General features: G+C 36.4%; 1 protein-coding gene and 1 long non-coding RNA gene across 2 annotated transcripts; both read right to left on the minus strand.

Moving 5' to 3' along the window:
* Window positions 1-2,680: 2,680 nt before the first annotated feature.
* LOC105439661 lies at window positions 2,681-4,895 on the minus strand. Its single transcript, XR_971359.2, has 2 exons — window positions 3,639-4,895; window positions 2,681-3,101 (listed from the first exon to the last, which is right to left on the minus strand). It is a non-coding gene; the product is annotated as an uncharacterized LOC105439661 (long non-coding RNA).
* A 156-nt stretch (window positions 4,896-5,051) lies between these two features.
* On the minus strand, window positions 5,052-24,489 carry LOC576505 (methylmalonyl-CoA epimerase, mitochondrial). Its single transcript, XM_030976956.1, has 5 exons — window positions 24,433-24,489; window positions 23,233-23,338; window positions 22,416-22,471; window positions 21,622-21,768; window positions 5,052-5,389 (listed from the first exon to the last, which is right to left on the minus strand). The coding sequence occupies exons 1-5, from the start codon at window positions 24,469-24,471 to the stop codon at window positions 5,237-5,239; spliced, it is 501 nt and encodes a 166-aa protein (XP_030832816.1). The 5' UTR covers window positions 24,472-24,489; the 3' UTR covers window positions 5,052-5,236.
* Window positions 24,490-26,041: the final 1,552 nt, after the last annotated feature.

Below are 26,041 nucleotides of genomic sequence, written 5' to 3' on the forward strand. Positions count from 1 at the left end.
CGATCTATCATCAAAAGTATACCGTCGTAAAACGGAAACTCAATATACCGATCTCCCCAAAACATATTCATTATGAAATGACCTTGTATACATATTAAGTGATCGAGGTTGCAAATGTAAATTAATTTTCATTTATAGAAGTGATCAATAATTCAAAGGCGGCTTTTGCACTAAAGTATTGCTTTTTAGATGACTAACCAATCATACTGACAAAAACCCATTTAACCTAAGTGATCCAAGTTAGTTGTGATAAAAATGAATAGCAAAGTGAGAATATTTAATGAAAATCATAGGGTCTCATTGTTTTGGGGGAGCCTATAATTAGTATCATATTGAAGAATACGTTTTCATTTTGTAATAGGGCTACGTAGATGTATACATAATTGGAAATAATGTAAATTTGGTAGAATACTGTGTTTAGCCATTTTTAGTCTACATCAGTTGAGAAAGAAGCATTTTCAATATTATTTGATATTTCATGTTTAACATTATTTGATATATCTTCTCCCAGTTGAATTATGTTGCTACGAAGTGGTTGTGGTAGTGGTGGTGGAGGTGGCATGTACCCCAATTGATGACATAAAAGCAGGACAGGGAGACATATAGGATAGAGGGGAGAAGAGAAGGAAGAAGAAGAAGAAGAAGAAGAAGAAGAAGAAGAAGAAGAAGAAGAAGAAGAAGAAGAAGAAGAAGAAGAAGAAGAAGAAGAAGAAGAAGAAGAAGAAGAAGAGGAAGGAGAAGAAGAAGAAGAAGAGGAAGAAGCAGAAGAAGAAGAAGAGGAAGAAGCAGAAATGAAGGGAGTGCAATGACAGGTAGATCACCGATCACGGACCCTCCCCTCCTTTCCTCGGTCGCTTCACTCAATGACATTCTCCTCCACCGAGTGATGCTATCACCCCCTGCCCTCCCCCGCATCTCCCTTCATGTTCGGACATCTGTAATTTTACTATTCCACATCCCAAACGCATTCCACAAGAAATTGGTCCCAAAACTTGCCCGAGATTTGCCCGAGATTGCAACAACATATTTATACATGCACCCCATAATTCCCACCTTCCAGCATTCAATAGATCCCTGACTAAAATGAGTGTAATATTTCATTTCCACTCAAATTAATAATTGAAAGTTGAATAAATTAATGTAATGGTCTATTGGCTCAAATTGCCCTAGTCAATTTCACAACATGAATTTACCAAAGTCAAATATAATACAGCTAAGTAATATAACCTTTCCTTTTTGTTTGTGTGCGTGAGTATGTGTGTGGCTTATACATTGGGCTCTAGCTTTGACGCCACTTCAATGTATTATTCATTACTATCCAGCTGACTCCATTTTCCAGATAAACAACAAGCTTCCATAGACTACCAAAAGCTCCTCAGGTAGCATGCTCTTTATCATTCCAGGGTCCCATGACATTTCCATATGCCTAATATGTGGAGTATACTGCCCTTGGAAAATGTAATTATGTACATTTATATAGTTACCATGGATCATTGGAGATTGTGATATGAATATGTGTAGAAATGGGGTGGATTTATGTACAAACTGATACCTGTTACAACTATATTGTCTACCTTCTGTTGACATTTTGTCCTAGGGTTTGCCGTTCAGCAGAAATACAGGCAGATATTGGAGGGGGGGGGGGGAGGGAGCACATTACTGGTTATCTAACCCTTTTAAAACCCAATTTTGCATACCTGTTACAACTATATTGTCTACCTCTTGTTGACATTTTGTCATAGGGTTTGCCGTTCAGCAGAAATACAGGCAGATATGGGATTATGGGGGGAGGGGGGAGGGGAGGGAGCACAACTGGCTATGAAACCCTTTTAAAACCCAATTTTGCATTTTTGTTTTAAATGATAAAAAATTAACATACAATGTGCCCCCAAAATGTGTTCTTGCACCCCAACTCCCTTTCAAAATTGAGACCAAAAGAAGTATCTGAAAATGCCTGTCAAAGATTTTTCAAAACTTTGCCCCTTCCCAATTTTTGAAACTGTAATACAATCCTAAATCCATCCGTGAATGGGGGATCATAATTGTTTGGAGGTAGTTGTCATAAGGTTTCAGTCAGGGAGTCATAATTGTCTACAATGTTATTGAGGTTATTTGTGAGTGGCCCAAGAACTATATTGGAAAGCACTGTATGATCAAACAATTACAAATAAACTTTGAATAGCACAAGTAACCTTGCCAATTCTCACACAACAAATACATTTCAGAAATAGCATTTAGACACAATCATGTGAATAATAATTTATTTACAGTCATTCATAAAACATTCTTTTTTATTGCTAACATTTGAAGTTAAAGTACACTCATTGAGAATCCATACACCATAAACATGCATGAAGGTTTATCTGTTCAGGGCCAGAGGGTCATTAGCTCTGCATTAACATATACAAGTTAATGCCCTTCTGGCTCCAAAAAGATGTTATATAAATATCTCTTTCAATGTCTTTGACATCATCATACCAATAATAGAAAATAATGTTAAGACAGCTTTATTAATAATAATAATAATAGCTAGTTCTTATATAGTGCTTTTCAGGACCGAAGGCTCTCTCAAAGCGCTTTACAGATATATATATTATTACCCCGGTCATAGGATTCAGGCTTACCCGCACACAATGTATGCACATTCTCCACTCCCTGGGGAGCATTTCAGCCAGGCGTCTCAAACAACACTTTGATGCTTTTGCAATTATCCCATAAATATATGTATCTTTTTCTTTCTTTTTTCTCCATCTTTTGGAAAAGCAAACCGGCATCCATATTACACCTGTTTGCAAGTCCTTATGCCATTGTTAAAACCAATTTTCAGCCAGCCTGAGAGATTAACAATCTACCAAAACAAATATATCATTATTTCCTGTCAAACAAACAGTATATTCCTATGAATCCTCCTTTGTTTGAAAGGTACAAGACCAAAATAATATGACTAATTCATCACAACTTATTGAAAACAAGTCCATGCAAACAGATGGCCAATACACTCAACATGATATATAGCAAAATGGGTAAATAAAAAGACGAATTATAATTGTAAGATCTGTAGATGTGTACTGTGTAATGACAAGTGCAGCTCCTGTCCTCTGCTTTAAAGGTACTATGTCCCTTTTGCAGCCAACCTCAAATGCTGTAGAACTTTGCAGGAATTATGAATATGTCACGTATGTCCTATCTGTGAAATTTAAACGTTAGCAGTGTCCTCATATTCAAATTATGCAAGGAAACCCGTTTACTTGCTAGACTTCACTGTCAGACACTATTGAGTGACTGACTGGCTTTTTTTTTCTTCTTTGGTAATAACATACATGAAAAGAGTTGTAAAGGGTACATGAGCATTTGTCTATATCAATAACCCACTTCTTGTGATGGCCAAGATTAAACTGATTGATCTTTGCGCAGCATAAAACGTATGACCATTCGGTACAATTGTCTGAAAATCAAGACTATTACTTTTGGGCTCTATAGCCCTAAAGTCGATTTGACAACTTATAGTCATTATTTTCCCACTTGAAGACATTTTCAAGCCCCACCTTTTTTAGGAAAGTTCTAAATTAGTATTATCTTTCAAATGCAGTTGGAATTTAACTTTTTCATTTTTTTGGCCGGCAAATGGGACATAGTACCTTTAAAGAGGAAGTTGAGTATGGAAAAAATAATTTGTGAGATTTTTCAAAATTCTTTTTATAATACTATGGAAGGATATTATAGAAAAGATGTCCCCTCAAAAAGGATGGCTCTTCAAATGTCCTCATATTTGAAATATGACGAGTAATGTCTAAAGTGTTAGGACCAAACTTTAATACCACATGTAGGTGTAGTCCCATGTACCTCTTTCTGTGTACAAATCATGTGACTTGCAGCAAGAGTGAACCAGTTTTCATCATTTTGATTCCGATACCGCAAAGTATGCATCAATTCTTAAGCTACAAAATCAACCATTTCCGATTTAACAGAGTTTCTTTCACAATGCAATTGTGCAATTAACAACTCTACTTTATCTTTCAAGATCCTTATATGGAAGCACAGCTAAAGCCAATGTAACATTAAAACGTGTAGATCATGGTTTGAGTACCTGTAACCTTCAGGAAGATTTGCACATTGCAAATGTTGCTATTTCATTCTCTTACATAATTGTATTATACATGTACATCTGCATATTCAACAAAGAATCATTTGTACAGCCAAGGGCGCATAATACTTGCACTGGTTTTGATCTTTCTGTGTATTTTGTGAAATAACTTATGGTTTAATAAAAATCAAAAGATGATGCATGTATGTGCTGAATCTTTGCCACAACTTTGCCACTGTGAAAGAGTGAAGAGATGGCTTATTCTGCCAGAAGGACTGTCAGCCTCTTACAGAAGTTCAGATATGTTGTTCGTGTTCAATTTCATATCGCACAACACAAGAGATGCGACCATCCAAGACATCCTTCAAAGGTTGAACGACTCGTGCTCTGGCGACAATTGCTCTGCCATCTATATCCTACACTAATACAGTTCCTAACTTCCATCCTAACCCTACCCCTAAAAATCCAATTGCAACCCTAACCATACCCCTATATATTGATGAAATAAAGCCTGAAGCAATTGTCGCCAGAGCAAATGTAGAATCACCCGTCCATAAGGGTTCAAGTCATCCTTCTAGGGCTACAGCCCACTGGACCAACAGCATATGAGGCAGACAGCCCATGAAACTGACAATGTCCGACTCATATGCTTTCTGAAAAGTCATCAGAGTGTTCAGGTGACTGATGGTGATGAGAACAATGAGCAGAATAAACAGGGGGGTGTTTCACAAAGATCCTAAGTTGGACTTAACATTTATGGAAATCCATTAGCATCTACAATTTTTTTTTGTAAAAGTTATTTTAAAAGGCATAGAATGTTGATTCAAATCATTCATATTTTCTATTATCAAGGAGATTTCATATTCTTGATGTGGAATTTATAAAAAGTCTAAAATACTTGAATTTTCGCTTTTGAATATATTTTATTTTAAGGCTACAGATGGCTCTCCATAATTTGAAAGTCCAACTTAGAGTTAAGTTAGGATCTTTGTGAAATACCCCCTGGGCTGTGAATCTTATGTGACATCTGTCTCCTGAGATGATCTCCCTTTTAGGTCCTTATTGATGGGTCTCCTGCCCTCCTGGTGTAGGCAACACAATCTTGATAATCCTGGATTTGGAAGGCATAGCATCACAAGATGTTGACAGTCTCTACTGCTCCTCCAATTCTATGAGGACTCCTCCGCAGTCCTTGGGGTGCAGGAACATGACCGGTTTGCCATGGGCGCCGATACGGGGCTTCTTTCCCAGAGGTCTGATGTTGTTCTCTTTCACCGTCTTCACTGCTTCCTCTATGTTATCCACCTGTATTTTGGGAAGAAAATGTTGAAAAACAAATAAGAATTATATATTTTTCTGTGTTATAGAAAATTATCTCTCAGTTAACAAACCGCTTTGGTAAAGGTATATTGGTGAAGGCTGTTGACTCTCATACAGAAGGTCCTGGGTTCAATCCTTGCTCAGGGTTTACATACATCCTGAGACAAGGTGTCTTACATGATACACATGAGCTCCTCTCAACCTAGGTGAATTAAATGGGTACCTGTTAGAGTTTCAGGTAATAAAAATTGATGTGCCCTCAGTTACTCTGGGTAGACCTGGGCCCCCATCTTGTATACAATTGCGATTGATGTACATATGAGATAGGAGACTGCAAACTTGCGATTTTATTTGAGAACTTGCAATTCATTCAGATTAATTGCAACTCTTTTTAAGACGGGGCCCAGATACTATTTGTGATAGAGATAAAATGGAACATCTAAAATGAAATAGAAATGTTTATGAGAAAGAAAAGAAAAATTATTTGAACTTAAAGGTGATAAGTACACAATACTGGCAAATGTCATGAATTCAGCAAAAAAATAGATATAAAAGGACAATAAAATGTAGGTTGGGGTAATATCTGTCCCCCTGGACGAATCTGTTTTCCCCATCAAATACACAGTTTTTCTTCAGGAAATTTCCATTCTCTCTCTCTTTCTATTTTCTTTTTCTTTTTTCTTTTTATACGAGTGGGGGGGGGGGGGGGGGTTGAGATTCATCAACACAAAAAACATTACCTATAAACTGAATAATCAGATATCTCATCCATGAAATATTCAAAGTTAAGGGATTCTGCCACAACAAGTAATTTTATCGAGGAGGAATCAATCCTGAAATTCATCACTGGAATCGGGCTTTCGAACAGAAGAAAAGAGTGTGCCAATCGATCGTTCTATTGTTCGCAACATTGCCTCGTTTATGATGACTTTTGGCTTTTTATCTACAGACTATTGTGAGACAAGATTGCATGAAATGAAAGGGCATGTTTCAAATTTGAAAACCCTAGAATTTTCTGCTTCTTTTCAAATATGTACATTACATTTGTTTTGTCTTGACAGCCCAATCAGTGCAGAATTATGTGAAATGAAGACATTATATTTAGTAGCTGTAGTAGTACTAGTAGTTGGTATTATTGTAGTAGTAGTGGTGGTTGTGGTAGAAGTGGTGATAGTAGTTATAGTAGGAGTACTTAGTAGAAGTAGGAGTAGGAGGAGTAGTAGTAGTAGTAGTAGTAGTAGTAGTAGTAGTAGTAGTAGTAGTAGTAGTGGTAGTGGTGGTAGCAGTAGTAGAAGTAGTGGTAGTAAAAGTAGTGGTGGTGGTAGTAGTAGTAGTAGGAGTAGTAGTAGTAGTAGTAGTAGTAGTAGTAGTAGTAGAAGTAATTAGTAGAAGTAGTAGTAGTAGTAGTGGTAGTAGTGGTAGTAGTGGTAGTAGTAGTAGTAGTAGTAGTAGTAGTAGTAGTAGTAGTAGTAGTAGTAGTAGTAGTAGTAGTAGTATTGGTAGTAGTAGTAGTAGTGGTGGTAATGGTAGTAGTAGTAGTAGTAGTAGTAGTAGTAGTAGTAGTAGTAGTAGTAGTAGTAGTAGTAGTAGTAGTAGTAGTAGTAGTAGTAGTAGTAGTAGTAGTAGTAGTAATAGTGGTAGTAGAAATAGTAGTAGTAATAGTAGTGGTACATGTAGTAGTGGTAGTAGTACTAGAAATAGTAGTAGTAGCAGCTGTTAACTAGTAATAAACGTAATTTCCTTTCAACATAATTATTGAGAATACCTTTCGAAGAGTTAAGCAAAAATATATTATCAACTTTTAGATCAATAAATATTGTATCCAATTACGCGGCTTCAACATCATCCTGTGAGTGATTTGAAAAGAATGAAAGGCAATTCATATCATATCACTGGGGCGTATCAATAGGATTGGTGGACTACAACGTGTTTGTATCTCACAGCTGCGTCGTCCTTTGTTCTTCTCGAGCTTGTACATTCGAACGATGCACGCATACAGGATAGCGCTTGGCCGAGAAATCAGCCAGCGGAGGTGCAGAACCTCGGATGCTTGCTTGCCTACTTTCAGTTTCATTATCTCCGCAGCAATATTTGTGTTGCTTTCCAGAATGAGTGGATGGGATACTGATAAGAAGGAACAAAGGACTTGAAACAAATCAGGAAGTTTCTGGTAGAAAGTGATCATTCTAGTGTGTCTGTCCAGCTCCCAGTTTTAATACCTCTTACTACATGTACATACATAACATGTGCAAATCCAGAGTTGGACACTAACAGAAAGTAGTTAAAAACTTGAATATCATCACACTTCATAAGGCTCAAAAGTTCTTACTTTTAAGACAAAAATTAAAAGGAAAATTGTATTAAAAAAAAAGAAATTAGATGGATTGGTGCAAAATGAATAGCCGCTTACTTCAAAGTTGAAGGGAATTTGCAATATCAGCTGATTTGGTACATAATGAAGGACATATAGTCATGGGTGCCATTTTGTTTCAAATCTATAGTTCAATACAGAAGTGCAAGTACAATTAGGTTGTCAATTTATTTTTCCCTATTATCTCTTGGAGCTTATAACTTGTCCTAAAACCCTGGCCCCCCCTCCCCCCTCCCCCCCCCCCCCACTCAGTGTTATTTAGGGTACGCATATGCGTGTTCCCTCCTTTTGAAAACACCTCCCTAAGTCCGGTGTGTAAAGTCAATACGGGCCAGATTTTTGTGTACTACCAGCTGGACTTTGGTGCGTGGAAAGTACCCCTTTACCGGACATTTTGGGAAAACGGATGCGGTCCCTCCGCCCCCCGAGTGAGAGGGCCGGGCCTAAAACACAATTAATGTATAGCACAATAGTAGACTACATCATAAGAAAAGCAATGGACATGGTTTGTCATGTCCTATGAGAAATGCAATGCAATTAACACACAAGTACACTGTACATAACATTTTAGATGTTATAATAGTTTTATCAATTTACTATTCTTTTTTAAAATGCACGATGACAAAAGGGTAAAAAATATTATAGGAAGTAAGGTCACATGGGATGTGACACGGGTAGAGAATTCAATCAGAAGCAATTCCTCTCATACTAATTCCTTAAAATGTAACACTTGCATATTAAAGAAAAAACAACAACACTTACATCTATTTGTAATGTGATACAAATACAATTATCATTATTAGTCATTAAAAATGAACATTAACCTTTCCCCTTTGATAGATTATATATTTTAAAGAAATATCCACAGATTTTCTATTGCAAATTCCTAGAGAATTGAACATTTCAGTAAGTTTTGTAGCCAAATTTTAAATAGTACCTGTAATCATGCTTTTAGGAGATAATTTTGTTTAATTATCCTCAAGAAGAACTATTTGCTAAAGTTGGTGGCAGTGGAATGAAAATGGACAAAACAAGGCTGTCATGAGCAATGCTGCAAGTCCATAAAATTCTTGATAGTTCATGAATAAATAGGAGCTCATAAAACCTGCAGTTCTTTGCAGACAGTTTTTTTCCTGAAAAATCAGTACACTATCATATTTCTTTATTTAAGAATAAACTTGAAGAATCTGTGTTCTGTTATTGGACCAATGCCATGAAAACATAAAAAATGAGAAAGTATTCTTGTCTTAAGCACGGTACAAAAAGTGATAATCTTATAGTTTATTGGGAGAATTCGTCACATGATCTAAGAATGCCACATGTACAGTCTGTAATTATTTATCTCTTTTAAAAATCTGTGAATTCTCTATCCACCCTGCCAGCATTTATTTCAATGAGTTTAAACTGAATATGCCGCATCTCACCACATAGTAAGATGAATTATCACTTGAACTCGCAATAGGACTGTGCAATGTAGTTTGTGGTTTACCCATGCCGAGGTATACCGTTTGTTTTTTCTCCATTAACATGTTCGCCTTTGAAATCTTAAAGGTAATACAAAGTTTTGGTAAATTTTGAAAATTGGCTGGATAGTGATTCTTTACAATTTTGATATATCGGGATGCCCCTATGGATGTATTATAAGCACTCAAAAAATTAGCCCCTAAAACACTTCTGCTTTCGAGAAAAATTGAATATACAAATTTACCGGTGCTCCCGGTAAATGTTGATAAATTTCAAATAGTGCCTACGACCATACGATGGTAGCTGCGACCATGAAAATCTCAGAATATGTAGCTGTGATATATATATTCCAAACGGTAATAGCAAATCGGTCAATTTTATTCAAAGAACATCGTTTTATAGCTAAATTAATATATTGACCTTGAGAAGGCGCTAAAACATAAAGAGTTTATTATTTAGTATTTCATCACTTTAGACTCGATTTCATCCGCGACAACGATCACTGAATATTGTGGGATCGTCTATGCTTCCAATATGTTCATTTGAACCAAATTCATGACCCCATACCAAAACTTTGTATTACCTTTAACTTATGCCTAACATTGCCAGATGCGTAGGACACATGCCCCCCTCCCCCCTCCCCCTCCCCGCCCCCCTCCCCTCCCATTCCCTCATTCCAACTCCTGACCGATAACATTTCAAAATTAAAGTGGGGGCTCATGCACATGCAGGCAATAAAATCTGGATCCAAAGAAAATGGTTAGCTAGTTTACTGTAGACCTCTATCTTAAGAATGAAGCAGAACATTCCCTCTGATTTATTTTCAGTGAAACAGAGAAAATTAACCCTGCCTCCCCCCCCCCCCCCCACCCCCGAAGGAGCCCTTGGTGAAAACTCATTTATCAGTGGGTTCCATAAACTGAATTGAATTTGCTTGAAGAGGCTACAAAACAACATTTCCCCCTATATCCCTCAAAATTTATTCCCTCTCCTTTTCCCCAACATATCTTAAAGAGACAGGTATATGAAAAAGCTTCCATAAAAAAAACTCACAACCTGTTTGGAAAAGATTGGAAATGCAGAGAGTTTCAATAGCCAGAAGACAAATCATTATCCATGCATATGCACATGCATACAGATAGCTTGTAGTGCAGTGCAAACCATATTCATATATGCTTTCATATTCCTCAAATAGAATAAGTGAGCTCCTGGAATTTTCAGAGTTCATTCTTAGGTTAGACAAAGCTCAACCAGTCCAGTGAAGAAGAATCAACGTCAATAGCTTTTGTAATTTTCTGCTTTCAAAGAATTTGCCGACTGCTGCTCTACACTGCTGCTCCCGCGGTATACAAAGTTGGGCCAGATAACCGCACAGCGCTCGGCTGAATAGTATCTCTTTTCTTCTTCCATAATGACTCCACACAACAAAACGAAGCTATGCATCATCCAGTTTCAATTTCGGTTGACAAGTTTCAATGCTTCGTATATGGTGTGGAGGGGCCCGGGGAAAGCTAGGCCTTGGTTATTTGTGAGAAAATAGCACGACTATTGTGTTTTTGATCCATGAAATACAGTCCCTATATCCTTGGAATATTAATTTGTGAGGCCGACCTTTTGAAGGGGGTGAAAGAGCCTTTAAATGGACAATATCTTTTACATTTGATTGTTCACTTTGAGGGTCTTTTCTCCTCATTTCTATAACTATCTTATCATTATTCATGCTTGGCATGCATAGTATTCACAATTGGTGATGATATGTCATAAATGTATCTCTACAGCTTCCTGGCAAAAATTTCCCATCAAATTTCTGAACTCAGAAAAAAGCTAAAAGAAGGCATGGCTATGGGTCTTGGGGGGGGGGGGGGGGCTGTTAAGGGCTATATTTGCAACTATATCATCTTCCCCCCTTGCTCTCACCTGAATTTGCATGCATTAAATATCTATACTATACACAGGCGGAAGAGGGGGGGGGGGGGGGGCAAGAACGTATCATTTGCAATAACTTTAAAGGCAATATGTCACAGATTAAACAAGAATTTTGCTTTTATTTAAATACTTTAAATTGATGAATAATCCAATTTTTTGTATCCCGAAGCTTTTCTGCATGCTGAAGGTAGTTATTCTCAAAGTATTTATACCGAAGTGAGTATATCATCTGACCCTATAAACGATATTTTATTTATTCATAATTTCTTTCAACATGGTAGTTCCATCCAGTTCCACTGAAAGCCAATAGACCTGCTTTTCAAGAAAGCCTGCATATCTGGATCAATTCCTCACATGATCTAAGAGTACTACATGTACAGTCCGTAATTATTCATCTGTTATAAAAATCTGTGAATCCTCTTATAGATTTTTTCTGTTTTCTCTCAACCCTGCCAGCATTATTTCAATGAATTTAAACTGCATATACCCCACCTCATCATATGGTACCCTGTTGAAAGAAATTGTGAATGAATAAATTAATAAAATATCTTTTATAAGGTCAGGATCATACATTTCAAGAAAGCCCTGCATATACTGATATACTGATCACTCTAAACACAGTGCACACAAACCCATTCCATACATATTTGAATGTATGCGCTTTACTGTATTGGCAGGAATCAAACAAAGAAAGTTTGTAATTTGTTACATTGAATTATTGAATGATAAATTAAAATTAAACATGTTACTCAATTGAAGGTTTTGAAAAAGATTACCCAGTATGTGGTATAGTATTGTATTGATTAATTTGTCATGAATGGCAAGGCGTGATGGCTCAGTGGTAGAGCAGTGGTCTCGTAACCGAGAAGTCCCGGATTCAAAACCAAGTTGATGCAGTAGTGCTATTTGGCAAGGCATTAATCCTCATTACCATGTCCCTTGGAGAGGACTTAAAGATTGGTCCCCTGGTTGCTTACTTACAAGCACATACATGCTTTCTTAGCAGTACCGTAAAACAAACAAAACAACCAACCCAAACCAGCCAACTCTTATTTCAGCATGATATCAATGTTATATTAAATTTAAACAGGGAAAATCTCACCCCATTTATACTTTATAAACAGTACTAACAACACTTAACACTCAGTGGCCTCAGTCATGATAAAATTTTAAGAGACAAAAGAGAACTGATATATTTATTGAGGTAGTGAATTGTCATAACCAATATGGTACAGAAAGTAAATTGCTAAATTGAAAATTAAACCAACAAAAATCTTTAGATACTTTTATGATGCTTTGTGATTAAAGAATTTGCTTTGGGGCATTCTGGCAACTTCTGGTATATAACCCCTTGCCCATATGTCACCTTTTAGGGGGAAAACAAGAAATATAAGTGATGAAATAGACCATCCGTGACCCACAACCCCTTTCCCAAATTGGCTTCTCTACTGCTGCTGCCTACTTCTCCAGATGACAAATCGATGTGGATGGTTGCTGGGCTGAACTGCGGTCATGAGTGTTGATGCAGGCAACTGCTACACCTACAGTTAACAGCTAAGTTTTTCATACCCCTTGTAAAGGTTTTATGTGTTGTTTTTATTCTTCGTAACTCAATAAAGAGAGAGGTGGACTGGTTGAATTACGACCTTTGTTGAATACTCTGAGATGTGAGCTTTAATATGTCACATTCTCAAGAAACATAAAATAATTCAACTTTTCACATAGTTAGAAAATTACAAAACTTGGTAAGGGTATGAATAACTAAGATGTTAACTGCATGTCATGCTCTTTACTGAACAATATACTGTAAGACACTTTCGAGAAGCTTTTGTGATAACGGAAAGCCAGCTTGGGTATGCTGGTGACTATAAGAATCCCTACCATGTGTCATCTCTTAAATTAGTTTTGTTAAAGTAGAAGGAAAAAAAAATCAAGGATCTAATATAAATGTCCGTGACCCACAGCCCCTTCCCCAAATTGGCTACTCTACTGCTGTCTATTTCTCCAGATGCCATTCGCTGTGGATGCTTCACAGGGGTCAGGAGTGGTGATTCAAGGGACTGCTGCTATCCGTTCATGACCCGCAGTGTGATGGGTCTAGCAAATGTGTCCTGATCAGCCCGAGATGACTTAACTGCCTTGGTTGGGGGCTAGTCTACAAGAACAGCCCCTTAGACGGTGACCCCCACCATTTCATTGAAGGTCATGGTATACAATGCTAGACATACATGGGGCTTGAGGCAATCCCCCTATAAAAAGCTGCCAAAATATTGAATCCCCTCAAAATATATCTTGATTAGTGTTTCTTGGGGATGGATTTCTAGGGAGATAATTAGGAAAAAGCCCCCAGAGAGGGAAAAAATGATGGGTCACAGTACTACTGTGTATGATATGGCATCTCGCCAACAAGGAGTTCATTCACAAGCATGTCCATGTTGTTATAGGATTAGCATTTTTTCATTATGAATATGCCACGCAATCAAGGCATGTTCTACTAGCTGCAAGAAAGACAGGCCCTCCCTGCCCCTTCTCGATGTTTAACCCATTTCTCTTACATACATCCCTCTTGGTTGGTTGGATGCAACATTGCCTGCGGCCTGACTGACGAGGGGGCTTTACAGCCTAAACTATGCTGGTAGCATGACACACATTCTCCCGCAGGGTCAAGTATAAGTGGCAAGGTAGGTAGGGCCTCAGGGTACGAAGGGTCCCTGCAACTGCTGTGACAGCTAGGCCTGTGAGTCTTGGGCGCCACCAAGTCCAGGCTTGGTGTCGACACACGTAAGGAGTCAGAGAGTATTGCCCTAAATATAAGCATCCATTGACAATTTTGGCGATGGTGATGTAGTCATCACATGATCATCTTCGCGTATTACAATGCACAATTTTTGTTTTCTTAGAAAACAGAATGTCACCTTAAGACAGTTCTATGACACATGATCCGACAAAAATTGTTCCATGGTCAATTTCCTGCATTCATAATTTTTTTTACATCAACCCTAGACTCAGCACGACACCTAAATCTATATCTCTGACAAAATCAATTCAAAGCGTTAAAGAATGAATTTTCCACTGAATTTTCAGGTCTTTTAAAGAGGAATAGTGTAGATGTTGTAAAAAAAAAAAAAAATCCCCAAATTAATGACATCACATATTATAAACTGATATGAGGTTCTTCACAACAGATGAATTTCCTTTCAACCATTCAATTGATTCATCAAATTCATACAATATTGAAATTCATATACTACAGCTTTGCTTATAGGAAAGACCAAAAATATGACCTTCTATGTCATTATGTAACAAAGTATATGAAATTCAACATTTGTTGTATTTGATGAATATTTGATAAGAAACCCAAATTTTGTAAAAGCACCTCATAATATAACATAATATTAGTAATGTAGTTTTTAAAATAAAATGTTGATAATCTCTCTCTTCAAAATAAAAAATTCTCTGGAATCGTCAGTCCGTAACGCTTAAAATCGACCCAAAATAAAGTCTGGTGTGAATGTTGCAGGAGCAACTATCAAAATCACACATAGAAATAAGGACAATCATAGTTTGCAAGAGACCGTAGCTCTAATAATGTCATGTGCAATGAATGTTTCCTTTTGCTTTCAAATATTCATCCCAATGAAGAGTAAGCAAGAGAATAGTAAATTCAAGTAAAATTATAATAATAATAATACCTTATTTATACTTATTTATACTTATTTATAGAATCATTAGAATGTTATCTACATTTATGAGCTGTAACAAAAAGAAAAGAAAAAGAAAAAAAGTAAGTCCCATTTAAAAATAAAGGAGTACCGGTAAGTAGAGACTTCTGAGAAGATTTAGCATTTAATGTAACCCATGAATCTCCTTCACTTCTATCATTTAATATTTGTTTAAGAATGACAAAAACAAATTCACAGATGTGTCCCTTTTTTCCCCAAAGAGATTCCCTGACAATTTGACTGAAACACCCCCTCCTACTGCTGGAGATGTGCTAAGTGGGTTGGTTGTATTGTATGGGCAAAGAAAGGGAAGGTCTGAATCTAATCAGATAATTGTTCACAGCTGCTTTGATATGTATGATATCCCCAGCCACTGAAAACACCATCGCAGTTAATTAATTAGCTTTGTATGATCTATTAGTGAGCTATTAAAATCACCATCAAAAGGCTTTCTAAACCACCCGAAAAGAGATTCCCAAACTTTAATAGAAGAATAAAAAAACAATATATTGTGTCACTCATTTGTTTGTCTGTAATTTTTTAGATAAATAGATAGATAGATAGATAGATAAGTAGACAGTTAGACAGACATTAAGATATATGGACATGCAGATAAATAGATGGCTGGATAGATAGATATATAGATAGATGGATAGACAGATAGATATGTAGGTAGATATAGGATAAACAGATAATGGATGGATGGATGATGGATGGACGGATGGATGGATGGATGGATGGATAGATGGATAGATGATAGATGGATGGATGGATGGATAGATAGATAGATAGATAGATAGGTAGGTAGATAAACAAATAGATAGATAGATAAATGAACAGATAAACTATCATAGAACACTATAGGAGTTACATGAACGAGGGAAAAAAAAACCTAAAGCACAACTTGATTAGGGTATGCCTACAGTGACATATTCCTGGATCACAGAATATTAATACAATTTAAACGGAGAATACAAACACTAGCTAACGTGGCAAGACCAAATGGTAATGATAATGGTGTTGTTTTTCAAAGACAAGTACATGCATAGACCTGATGGAGCTATTTTTTTCCATATCTGGTACATTTTACACAAAATACAAAAACTGACCTTGTGACCTCGTCCAATGTAGTTCAACATGTCTAAGTTAATCATATCAGATCAAGCATGAATACACTCCACTTAATCACCTTCACTGAGTGCAAAATGAATAAAACCTTACTAGTACACACTTCTAAGTGTTTCTTTTGTAGTAAGCCTAGGCTATTGGGAAAATATTGTGTGATGACTTGAAATGATGATGATGATGATGATGAGCCTTGAATTTTACTAAGGTAATTCTACATTTAAAGGGCGATCCAACCCTTGTAATAAATTAAGTTGTATGAAGGCAGAAAAATAAGATCAATAGAATGGCTTGAAAGTTTGAATAAATCGGACCAATAATAAGAAAGTCATGAATGTTTGAGATATGAGATCACTAAATCTAAGCAAAGAAAGACTTGAAATCTGTATACCTATACAATATAAACAAAATATTTATATTAATAAAAATATTTTAAAAAACAAATGAACAAAAATTAGTGGCTTCTAAAGACTTAAGAGTTTGTGGGAGACTTGCTAACATACAAACAAATAATGTGGACATGGACTCCACCCATAGACATTGTTATTTGACTTTTCAGAGGAATTTTGAACAGCATACTTTCCTTGTCTGAAGATAATTAACTAGTCTATTATGGCAGCTCATCTTTTCCTTTTTTAATCTTTAAATATTAATAAAAATCATTTCACCTTTCTGGGGTCAGGATCTTTCTAAAGACAGAACAATATTACAAGTGAACATTACCTTCTACAGTCCAAACAACACATTTTGTCAGGAGTGAGAATAACTAGTCATTGTCACATAAACAGGTTATCATACCAATAAGCATCACTAGAATCAAGATAAACTGAAAAATTAGACTACAATTTTAAAAAAAGATGCTATTCTATTCTAAACTGGTTGAAGGAAAAAAAGTATCACAAAACGCACAAACCGCATAGAAAATCGTCAATCTTTCTTTTTTTACATTTTTTTTACTAATATTTTCTGGATGTTCTATTCTATCACACCTTAAAATAATTTTGAAAATATAATCTATAAAATCGCCCCCAAAAAGTACAAAGTACAGAAACGATCTACCGGTATATCAATGCAGCACCGTAATTTGCTTTGAAATTTCAGATCTAGGTATTCATGAAGTGATGCAGGATCTTGTTTACAAAAATTAACAGTTCTTACAATCAATCTATTGTAAGAGATACCATGTGGGGATATCAGTTCTTAAACAAAAACTGTAACCATTGAAAGAAAGTAGTAAATGTAAGGGATTAATAATTGATAAATGTCGTAAGGTGATGATTTATCTCTCATTGACATCCACCTGCTTTTTGTTATGTTAAAGGGTACTGATCAGTCTACTGGTATATTTCTTTTGATCTGTATCTTCAGGGTTTCGTATTGATATCCTAAATTCAATTATCGATTAAAACAAAAAAAAATTCTGTAATTAAAGGAAAAAGTAACACGCCATTGGACTGTTCAATAAATTTGTGTTTAATGTGATGCGCAGGGAAGATCCTATATTTCTATACAGAGGGGGGGGGGGGGGGGGGGTGTTTTTAAGGATTTTAACTGTACATAAATCAAGATTTTAGTTGTTGTTCCTTTTTAAATACACAGCATGAAAGACAGAAAAATTACAGAGGTTATATATAGTTCACAGCCCCATATTCATCGCAGGTACATGTAATTCGTACTGGTATTATGGAAAATATCGTTTACAAAAGTGCAATTATACCTATGCATTAAATTACCAACAGGTTCACCTTGTATTGTAATTGGAAGCAATAACTAGACCGCAATTTGCATTAGTTTTGCATTGCCACACAATGAACAGGCTGTTCACTAGGCCAGGCATTGCATTACTGAAATGCAATATTAAACTAGTATACACAATGCATGCACTTGCAATATAGTCTTTTTTCCTTCCGATTCCCCATTGAGCCATTGGCTCTAGGTTAATCATGAAAAACCAGTGAATTTTCAATATGTATACACTGGCGTACAATAAAAATGGAAGGGAACCATAAATAACACAAAACAAAGACGAGAGGCAATGATTCGATCAGCTAATTAGCATGGATGTTTTTCATATCTGCGCAATTTAAGGGCTAAGCCTATATCCCCGGCCTGGAGATTGTGTGAGAGAATTATTCGTCATCTCCACAATGGCGTGCAAGGGCAGTGAGGGACGAAAATGGAAATTACATAGGGGAAAGTACAGTGACCTGGTTCACCTCGCCCCGTTGAGATGCATGCTGGTAGAGGCATGGCAGTGCTTGGACACTAGAGGACAGCATGCTGCTTACACAGTTGGCTTGCTTCAATGTTCATGTGAATCATCAATATTTAAAACCAAACAAAGTTCCATTATGCAAAAAGGCAATAGAATTAATCATTCTTTTGTCATGGATGACCATTAGTAGGAATAGAAATTAATCAAATAATGTCTTGCAAACCTTGAAATTACGTGTATCAAAGTGGAGTATGAATTGGTCATTAGATAAAAGCAAGTATGATTCATGCCTACATAGAATGACACACTGGTGATTCATCAATCATTTCTTATGAATGAATACAAAATTCCTTGAATATCCATCAGAAATAGATGTCTCATCTAAAATAAACACTTTATTGTTAGGATGACCAAATGTATTTTCTTTTGTTTTTAATGTTTTTTTATACACTTGTTATATAGGAAGGCGCCTTGAAACTAATAACAGAAGAGTATCATTAAGCTGGAATAAAATAAGTTAATTGGGAAAGCTCTGTTAATTGTTGGGAACACAATAGCATAATACATGGTGCTATCTGTATGGAAGAAAAAAAAGACTCAATATCAGGGGTGATAGTGAGCACTAAAAAAAAAAAAGGTTTTTTGTTTTCCCCTCAACCACGCCCCCCTTGAGTAAAAAAAAAAAAGAGGATTCGCGGGGGAAAAATGGCATCTAACAACATTCCCCCCATTCGAGTAAGAAAATTGGGAAACAATTGGGGGAAAAATAGGGCAAAATAGGGAAGAATAGAGAAAATAAGAGGGAAATTGGGAAAATATGGAAGAAGAAAAAAAAATTGGTAAAAAAAAAAAAAATCTGGATTTTTTAATATTTTTTATTTTTTTATAAAACAGGAAAAATAAAAAAAATTGGGAAACTGATTTAAATCGGGTTTTTATCAGGCCTGCAATATAATGGATCTTTATGATGAATCAAACTACAAATAATGAAGAGCTGCCAACCTTGTGCAACCAAAGAAAAAGGAATTTCAAGCACAAAAAAAGAATTCATTAAAATGAAACTTCCAACCACGCGCGACACACTTCCAATAACATTCTATTCCTCATGCTGTTATTTCCATATTAGGACCTATAGTTTATTACAAGTAGGTATTTTTTTGTGGGTATTATCAGTGTTTCATTCTTTTTGAGAATATTTATGCCTTTCACAATTTTTTTCTCTCTTTCTTTTTCGTTTACTATTTGTAAATTTGTACTGTTCATAAATTTCTATTGAAGTAGTGATCATCATTTTAGGGCATTTGTTTGATATGCAGTATGTGCAACAACAAAAAATAATAATAATAATAATTTTTTTAACATATCTTATGAAGAAAAAACGTACTACCAAAAATTTGAGGGAAAAGTGAATAATTCCGAAAAAAACGTAATGGTAGGCAGCTCTGAATAATGATATATTCTCTAAAGATGGACCAGCATCGCTTCATACTGATAGAGATCTTTCTTTGTTCAATGCCATCAGGGGTCTATCAAGGTCAAAATGTGTTCAAACTACCAGGACTTAACAGAAGAGGAATGATAATCATGATAATATTCCCCATGTTCATACAGTACCAGCAGATTTTAAACTGAAAGCATGCGAAACCTCAAGCTACATCCACTAACAACGATGAAGGTTTACACATTACCGAAACGAATATTCAAAGTTTAAAATTACAAACTGCGGGTGGGAAGGAATTATTTTAACTACAAGATAGCATAACCTTGAAGTTAATTGCCTCTGCACAGCACATAACTTCGTAAGGGGACCCTTACATGCTTCACTATACAAGTCACAACAATATTTTACGGGTAGCATTCTTGTCTGCCAACTATCAATGAGGATATCTTATAATTTTGCTGTACCCTGTCAGAAAATGCAGCATGTTAAAGGGAGTGCAGCTTGGCAGATACTGGTTAATGCCATCTACGTCTTCTTTTGCACAACTGCACATCAACGAATAAACTTGATTAAGGGTAGTCATCGACTCAATCTTTACATGGTCGGCGTTCGCGAAACAGACCAAACTTTTCCCAAGGCTTCGGTTTCGCGTATGTTGAACGCACATGATTGCTGCAGTTGGGTCGTCCGTAGTCGTATTATATGCGATTGGCCACGAGTCAGACCACACTCCCTTTAAGCACAAAACGGTAATCTGAAGTAAAATAAATACTGCATTAATTACTATTTACAGGTGCTCATTGGTATCCTCCACTGTCCTTCTGCAAGACATTTAGCTACAATTGACACTCTCCACCCAGGGGAAATAACAGGATAGCTGGTCAGACAAAGTTCCTTGAAATGCAGAGCATCATAATGTCATCCATGCTATTAAAGGTACTATGTCCCTTTTGCAGCCATCCTCAAATGCTGTAGAACTTTGCAGGAATTATGAATATGTCATGTATGTCCTATCTGTGAAATTTAAACGTTAGCAGTGTCCTCATATTCAAATTATGCAAGGAAACCTGTTTACTTGCTAGACTTCACTGTCAGACACAATTGAGTGACTGACTGGCTTTTTTCTTCTTTGGTAATAACATACATGAAAAGAGTGGTGAAGGGTACATGAGCATTTGTCTAGATCAATAACCCACTTCTTGTGATGGCCAAGATTAAACTGATTGAATCTTTGCGGAGCATAAAACGTATGACCATTCAGTACAATTGTCTGAAAATCAAGACTATTACTTTTGGGCTCTATAGCCCTAAAGTCGATTTGACAACTAATAGTCGTTATTTTCCCACTTGAAGACATTTTCAAGCCCCACCTTTTTTTAGGGAAGTTCTAAATTAGTATTATCTTTAAATGGGACATAGTACCTTTAAGCTGGAGGAATAACAGTGGAGCATCAGGAATTATTGTTGGTCCTTGGCCTTATTTGCTGTACATGTTATTGTGGAGTAGATCATTTTGAAACAATAATTTAACTGGTCACTTGTCGTCTGCTTGCAAGAAGGCCGTTACTGCTACTGACAATACATCGCTCATACAGCATTCTTGCTTGCAAGCGATGTTGTATATTACATGTTGGAAGAAATGGATGAACCCAATGAATGAAAAATTATATAATGAACACAATGCAATATAGATAAATGAATAAATGAACAAATGATTTAACAAAGGGAATAAATGAATGAATTGATAGATGAACTATGAATGAATAAATGAATGAATGAATGAATGAATGAACGAACGAATGAATGAATGAATGAACGAACGAACGAACGAACGAACGAACGAACGAATGAATGAATGAATGAATGAATGAATGAATGAATGAATGAAAGAATGAGTGAATGCATGAATGAATGAATAAAGAAATTAACAAACAAATGAATCTCTACACCCACCTCGATACAAATATGATGCATACCGCCCTCTGGCTTCTTATCCAGGAAACCCTGAATGGGACTGTCATCTCCCAGAGGGTGCAGGAGCTCTAGTTTGGTATTACCTAGCTCAATGAAGATAGTGTAGACACCATGGTCTGGCAGGGGCTGTTGATCCGAAAGATGAGAAGAACAGAAAGAAAGATGACTTAAAGAAAAATGTGCCTTGGAATCCTCAACAAACCAAATAACTTTGTTTTCATGAATTATTTTGATATAGACAACACCTAGTAAAGAAATGATTTGGTTATTTTAATACTTGCCACGTCAGACTGAAAGTACGACTTATTCTTTGAGAGTTGTCTAAATGCCAATGCCAATGCCATTCAAAGGCTTACACGTTACACCCCCACCCCTTCTCCCCAACAAACACTTATGACTAACAGGTTGTCTTGTTTTTATAAAGATGAAGATAATTCTAACTAGAAATCATTCAAAAGTTGGTCTCTTGAACTTTATGGTTAAAGATATTGTATATCAGTGTCCTATCTAATGCTGTGAGCATACGAAAGATTACCAGTTTTGTATGCAGGGACAATTAAACACAGGGTTCACACCCTACTCTTTGCGAGAAGTGTAGCGTATTAACCTGCATAGGGTGTGACTCTCCGACACACAGGGCCTCCAGTTTAAGTTTAAGTCCAAGGAATAGAGTGTTTTCTCCTGAACCAAAGCCTGTGACTGAATTTGAATAGATTCATCATTTGGACCTTATATACCCCCCTCCCCTGAGCGAACCTTACACTGGAACTTACCACAGTTTCACTGACTGTTGCTCCCAGTACATCCCTGTACATACTGGCTGCCTTTTCTGCAGATGTTGAAGTAGAGGTGAGAAAAGAACAGGATGAAATAATTTTTGTTTTTACTATTAGGTCAACTCTTGTCTTAAAAGCATAATGAAGTCCATTAAAAAAGTTCCTTACTACTAAAGAAAGGGGATTTTACACTTCATGCATTTCAGAGTCGTTATGTTGTCCTATACCAATTACCTCTAATAGCACTTATTTCCCTATCACCCCCTCCCCCAAGATAATTACAAAGAAAACACAAGAATACATGTGTATGTATCACCTCTTGCTAGCATTCCCTGCTTCAATAAATTATATCCTGGTTATTGTAAGGTCACATCCAGAATATAATGTCTGTACAAGTCTTATCATAACAAAACAACTTGGGACTTGCCTCAACCTCCAAAATTTCAGCTATTCTATATTTCACTTCCTTTACAACACCCCTGATATAACACCCTGGTATCATTCTCATCTCGTTCTTTTTACATGATGCCTATTTCATTCCCTTCCCCTTTCTGTCTTTTCCTTTCTCATTTTCTCCTTTCTCTCCCTCCCACCACCTCTCCCTTTCTCTGTCTCACCCCCTCTCACCCCCCCTCTCTCTCTCTCTCCCTCACAGTTCACAACCTCTCCCTTTCTCCCTCCCACCACCTGTCCCTATCTCAGTCCCCCCCCCCCCCCCCCCCTCTGCCATTCACACTCTTCCTAGATCTCTTTCCTCCTCACCCTTCTTCGTCTCATTTACTTTGAGATGTGATTCAAACTAAAGTTAACAAACCTAGATCAGGAACAGCAATAGCTACATGGTTCAGCTTTCCAAGTTTCCATAAATTGGACACACCATTATTACTTTGGTATCTCCTGGTTACCAGACCCAGTCCACCCTGTGAAGAACAAACAAAAATCAAAATTTTATATCACGTTACTAGAAACGAAAAATCTCTTGGGTAAACGCTGTAAATTTGGTGTTACTTGATAGCAATTTGAAGATTAAATGAAAGAAAGCTGAATATGAAACAGAAAGTTTTTTGTTAAATTCAAGATTTAAGAAAGTGAGTAATTCTGATTAAAAAAAACACTCAACCAGCACTCAACTAATATACACAAGTTTCATCTCTATTGTCATAATCTAGGGATTATATTCTTTAAACAATTTATAAGAAATTAGTGATATTATAAACTAAAGTCAAATTCAAGTAGACGAGCCTCTGGGCTATAATTTAATTCCACAAGACTCAAAATGCCTTCTTTCACATTAAAAAAAAAAGCAAACTGCATGAAAAATGCATGAAAAATGAACGAGTGTGAATAGACTAGTCTTAAGTCTAGATATACATTGCAGTAGACCCCTTCTATATTTTGTATTCTTTCATCAATATTCAACTTCAAACACATTTGTAAAATCTTTGCAGAAATGGGTCTTAAATGACATCCTCTTTCACATTATGATGAATTTACGTAAACATTTTGCCATCAAATTTGTTAGACTCCCAACACTTTAGAGGGGCTGAAATTTTAAGTTAGGGACTTTTTGCAATTTGCAATGTCAAAATAATTAACTTGGTCCTGACCTTGGACACATTTCCTTGTTTGGTAACTGTGAAAATTACATTTTTCTTGCTTGAATTTTGATGAAATTTTCGGCACACTTAGATTTCTACCTACTCTCTAGAATAGAAAAATTTGAGATCAAGCATAAGAGGAATATGATAGAAAATTATTATCAATTTAAAATGTCATATGTAGTGGGGTGCGCAGCGGCGCAGAGGTCGAGCTTCAGTTTCACATTCACATTTTATACACTTCACACTGCACTTACACTCACAGAAGACACTAATCTTTTTGTCTAGTTACATTCTCACCGAACATAACAACGATTTCGCAACGAGCATTGATCAAACTCGGCTTAAATTACAATTTCGTATTTTTAAGAAGGTATCAAAATAGCAAGACTTCAAATCTACAAGAAAATACTCACTCCAAGTTTTTGTAAAAACTTTGCCATGGAGGCTGCCATCTTGAATTTATAACTGAAGTATTCGATTTGTTTTCCTACTGTATCTGCAAACAGACTTTTTCCTCGTTCACTCAGAAATGTTTCTGCAGGTAGGGTGGGGGAGAGGGGCAATTCCTCGTGGTTGCATTGTAAACTCAAAAAAATTATAAAAGCATTCATTGACTTCAGTAAGCTAATTGAAAAAGCAGAAGCGGTCGAAATGGGGCGACGAAGGGATTAGCAAATGGAGCAAATGGAAATAATAACAAATAAGTTTTGTGTGTCATTTTTTTCATTGCCGCCGCCCCCAAGAGTTTGTTTTTTTATCATGTGGCCCCTGTAACTGTGTGAGTCACAATATTAATTCGGTCATAAATTCGTGTTCCTCAGTAGACTACCCAATTTCCACATTAGGAGAAGGCATTCAGGGGGGGGGGGGGGTACTCACATATTAAGACATAGTTACGGGGGTGTGCCGCTCTAATGGGTCACCTTTTGGGGGGCCATGCAAACACCCGAAAATTGTGAAAAATGACATTTACTTCGAGAAAAATCCCCCCAAATGACCCTTAAAAATGGGTAGGAGTTTCGGGGCGCTAGTAAGCGGCACACCCCCGTCCAAACCAAATCTGAGTACCCCCCCCCCCCCCCCCGCCCTTCCGGGCATTGAATGGCGTTCAGACACATATTTTAGTGAGGGGGCGGGAGCTGACACCTTTTGCAAAATACTAACTCTTCTGTTTGAAAATTTAAAAGTGCATACAATTTTAGACAAACTACTATGGGGCTACTAATGACCTGAACTTGTAATGGTAGTTGTCTTTATCTAATCGGGGGGGGGGGGGGGGGGGGGGGGGGCCGGATTAATATTTTTTGTATAGGGTGATTTTATTGGTCAGAACATAATATTTTTAACAAACTTTTGTTTCTTCATTTTCATAAACGTATTTGGAACATATGCAAAATATATGAATAATTGATAATCAGCTGATACATACTTTTTGTGAAAATACTGAACATAATAATACAAAATTGTGAACATAGCCAAGTGTATATAAATGGACATATTTGAAATAACCCTGTTCGTTATGATTCTATTTCTATGGTATACGCGCTATTGGAAGTTTTCCATAATGTCCTGGGGAGTAGTTGTCTTGGGGTTGGTATATGCCTAATTGTTCCGAGATAAATGAAAATCATGATTAGAAATTTCTTCAAGTAGCTTTGTTTAGAGAGAAAAAAAAAAGGAAAAACGAGGTATTTTATCATTCTGAGCAGTGAAACAACAAAATGTGTTCTCATGCTATATTTTCTTTTCGTAGTTTTATACTCGTTCATTATATTATATTGATAAAATGGCGGATTGAGAATTGTATCTTTATAAACTGTAGTTTGTAATTTCATTCTAAAACGATTATTTAGTTAGTTAAATTTATCCATTCAGTTATGATTTATGACTAAGTTTAGAAGTTATTGGAGAAAATACAAGCAATTTCTCGAAAATTTAGGTCTTCTAAAACAAATCTTTCAAGGAACTTACGTTTTAATCCGCCCTTTTATATGCAGCGAGAAAATTATGGAAATCGGTAAT

Source organism: Strongylocentrotus purpuratus, unplaced genomic scaffold (assembly GCF_000002235.5).
Source record: "Strongylocentrotus purpuratus isolate Spur 01 unplaced genomic scaffold, Spur_5.0 spur5_scaffold_9, whole genome shotgun sequence".
Classification (NCBI taxonomy): Eukaryota; Metazoa; Echinodermata; class Echinoidea; order Camarodonta; family Strongylocentrotidae; genus Strongylocentrotus; species Strongylocentrotus purpuratus.

What these genes read in the sequence shown, in the direction of transcription:
- LOC576505 (XM_030976956.1), bottom strand. Translation starts at nt 24,471, where the DNA reads ATGGCAGCCTCCATGGCAAAGTTTTTACAAAAACTTGGA. An exon ending in AGTTTTTACAAAAACTTGGA is followed by an intron (nt 23,339 to 24,432) that starts GTGAGTATTTTC and finishes TGTTCTTCACAG; the next exon opens with GGTGGACTGGGTCTGGTAAC. An exon ending in CAACAGTCAGTGAAACTGTG is followed by an intron (nt 21,769 to 22,415) that starts GTAAGTTCCAGT and finishes TCGGATCAACAG; the next exon opens with CCCCTGCCAGACCATGGTGT.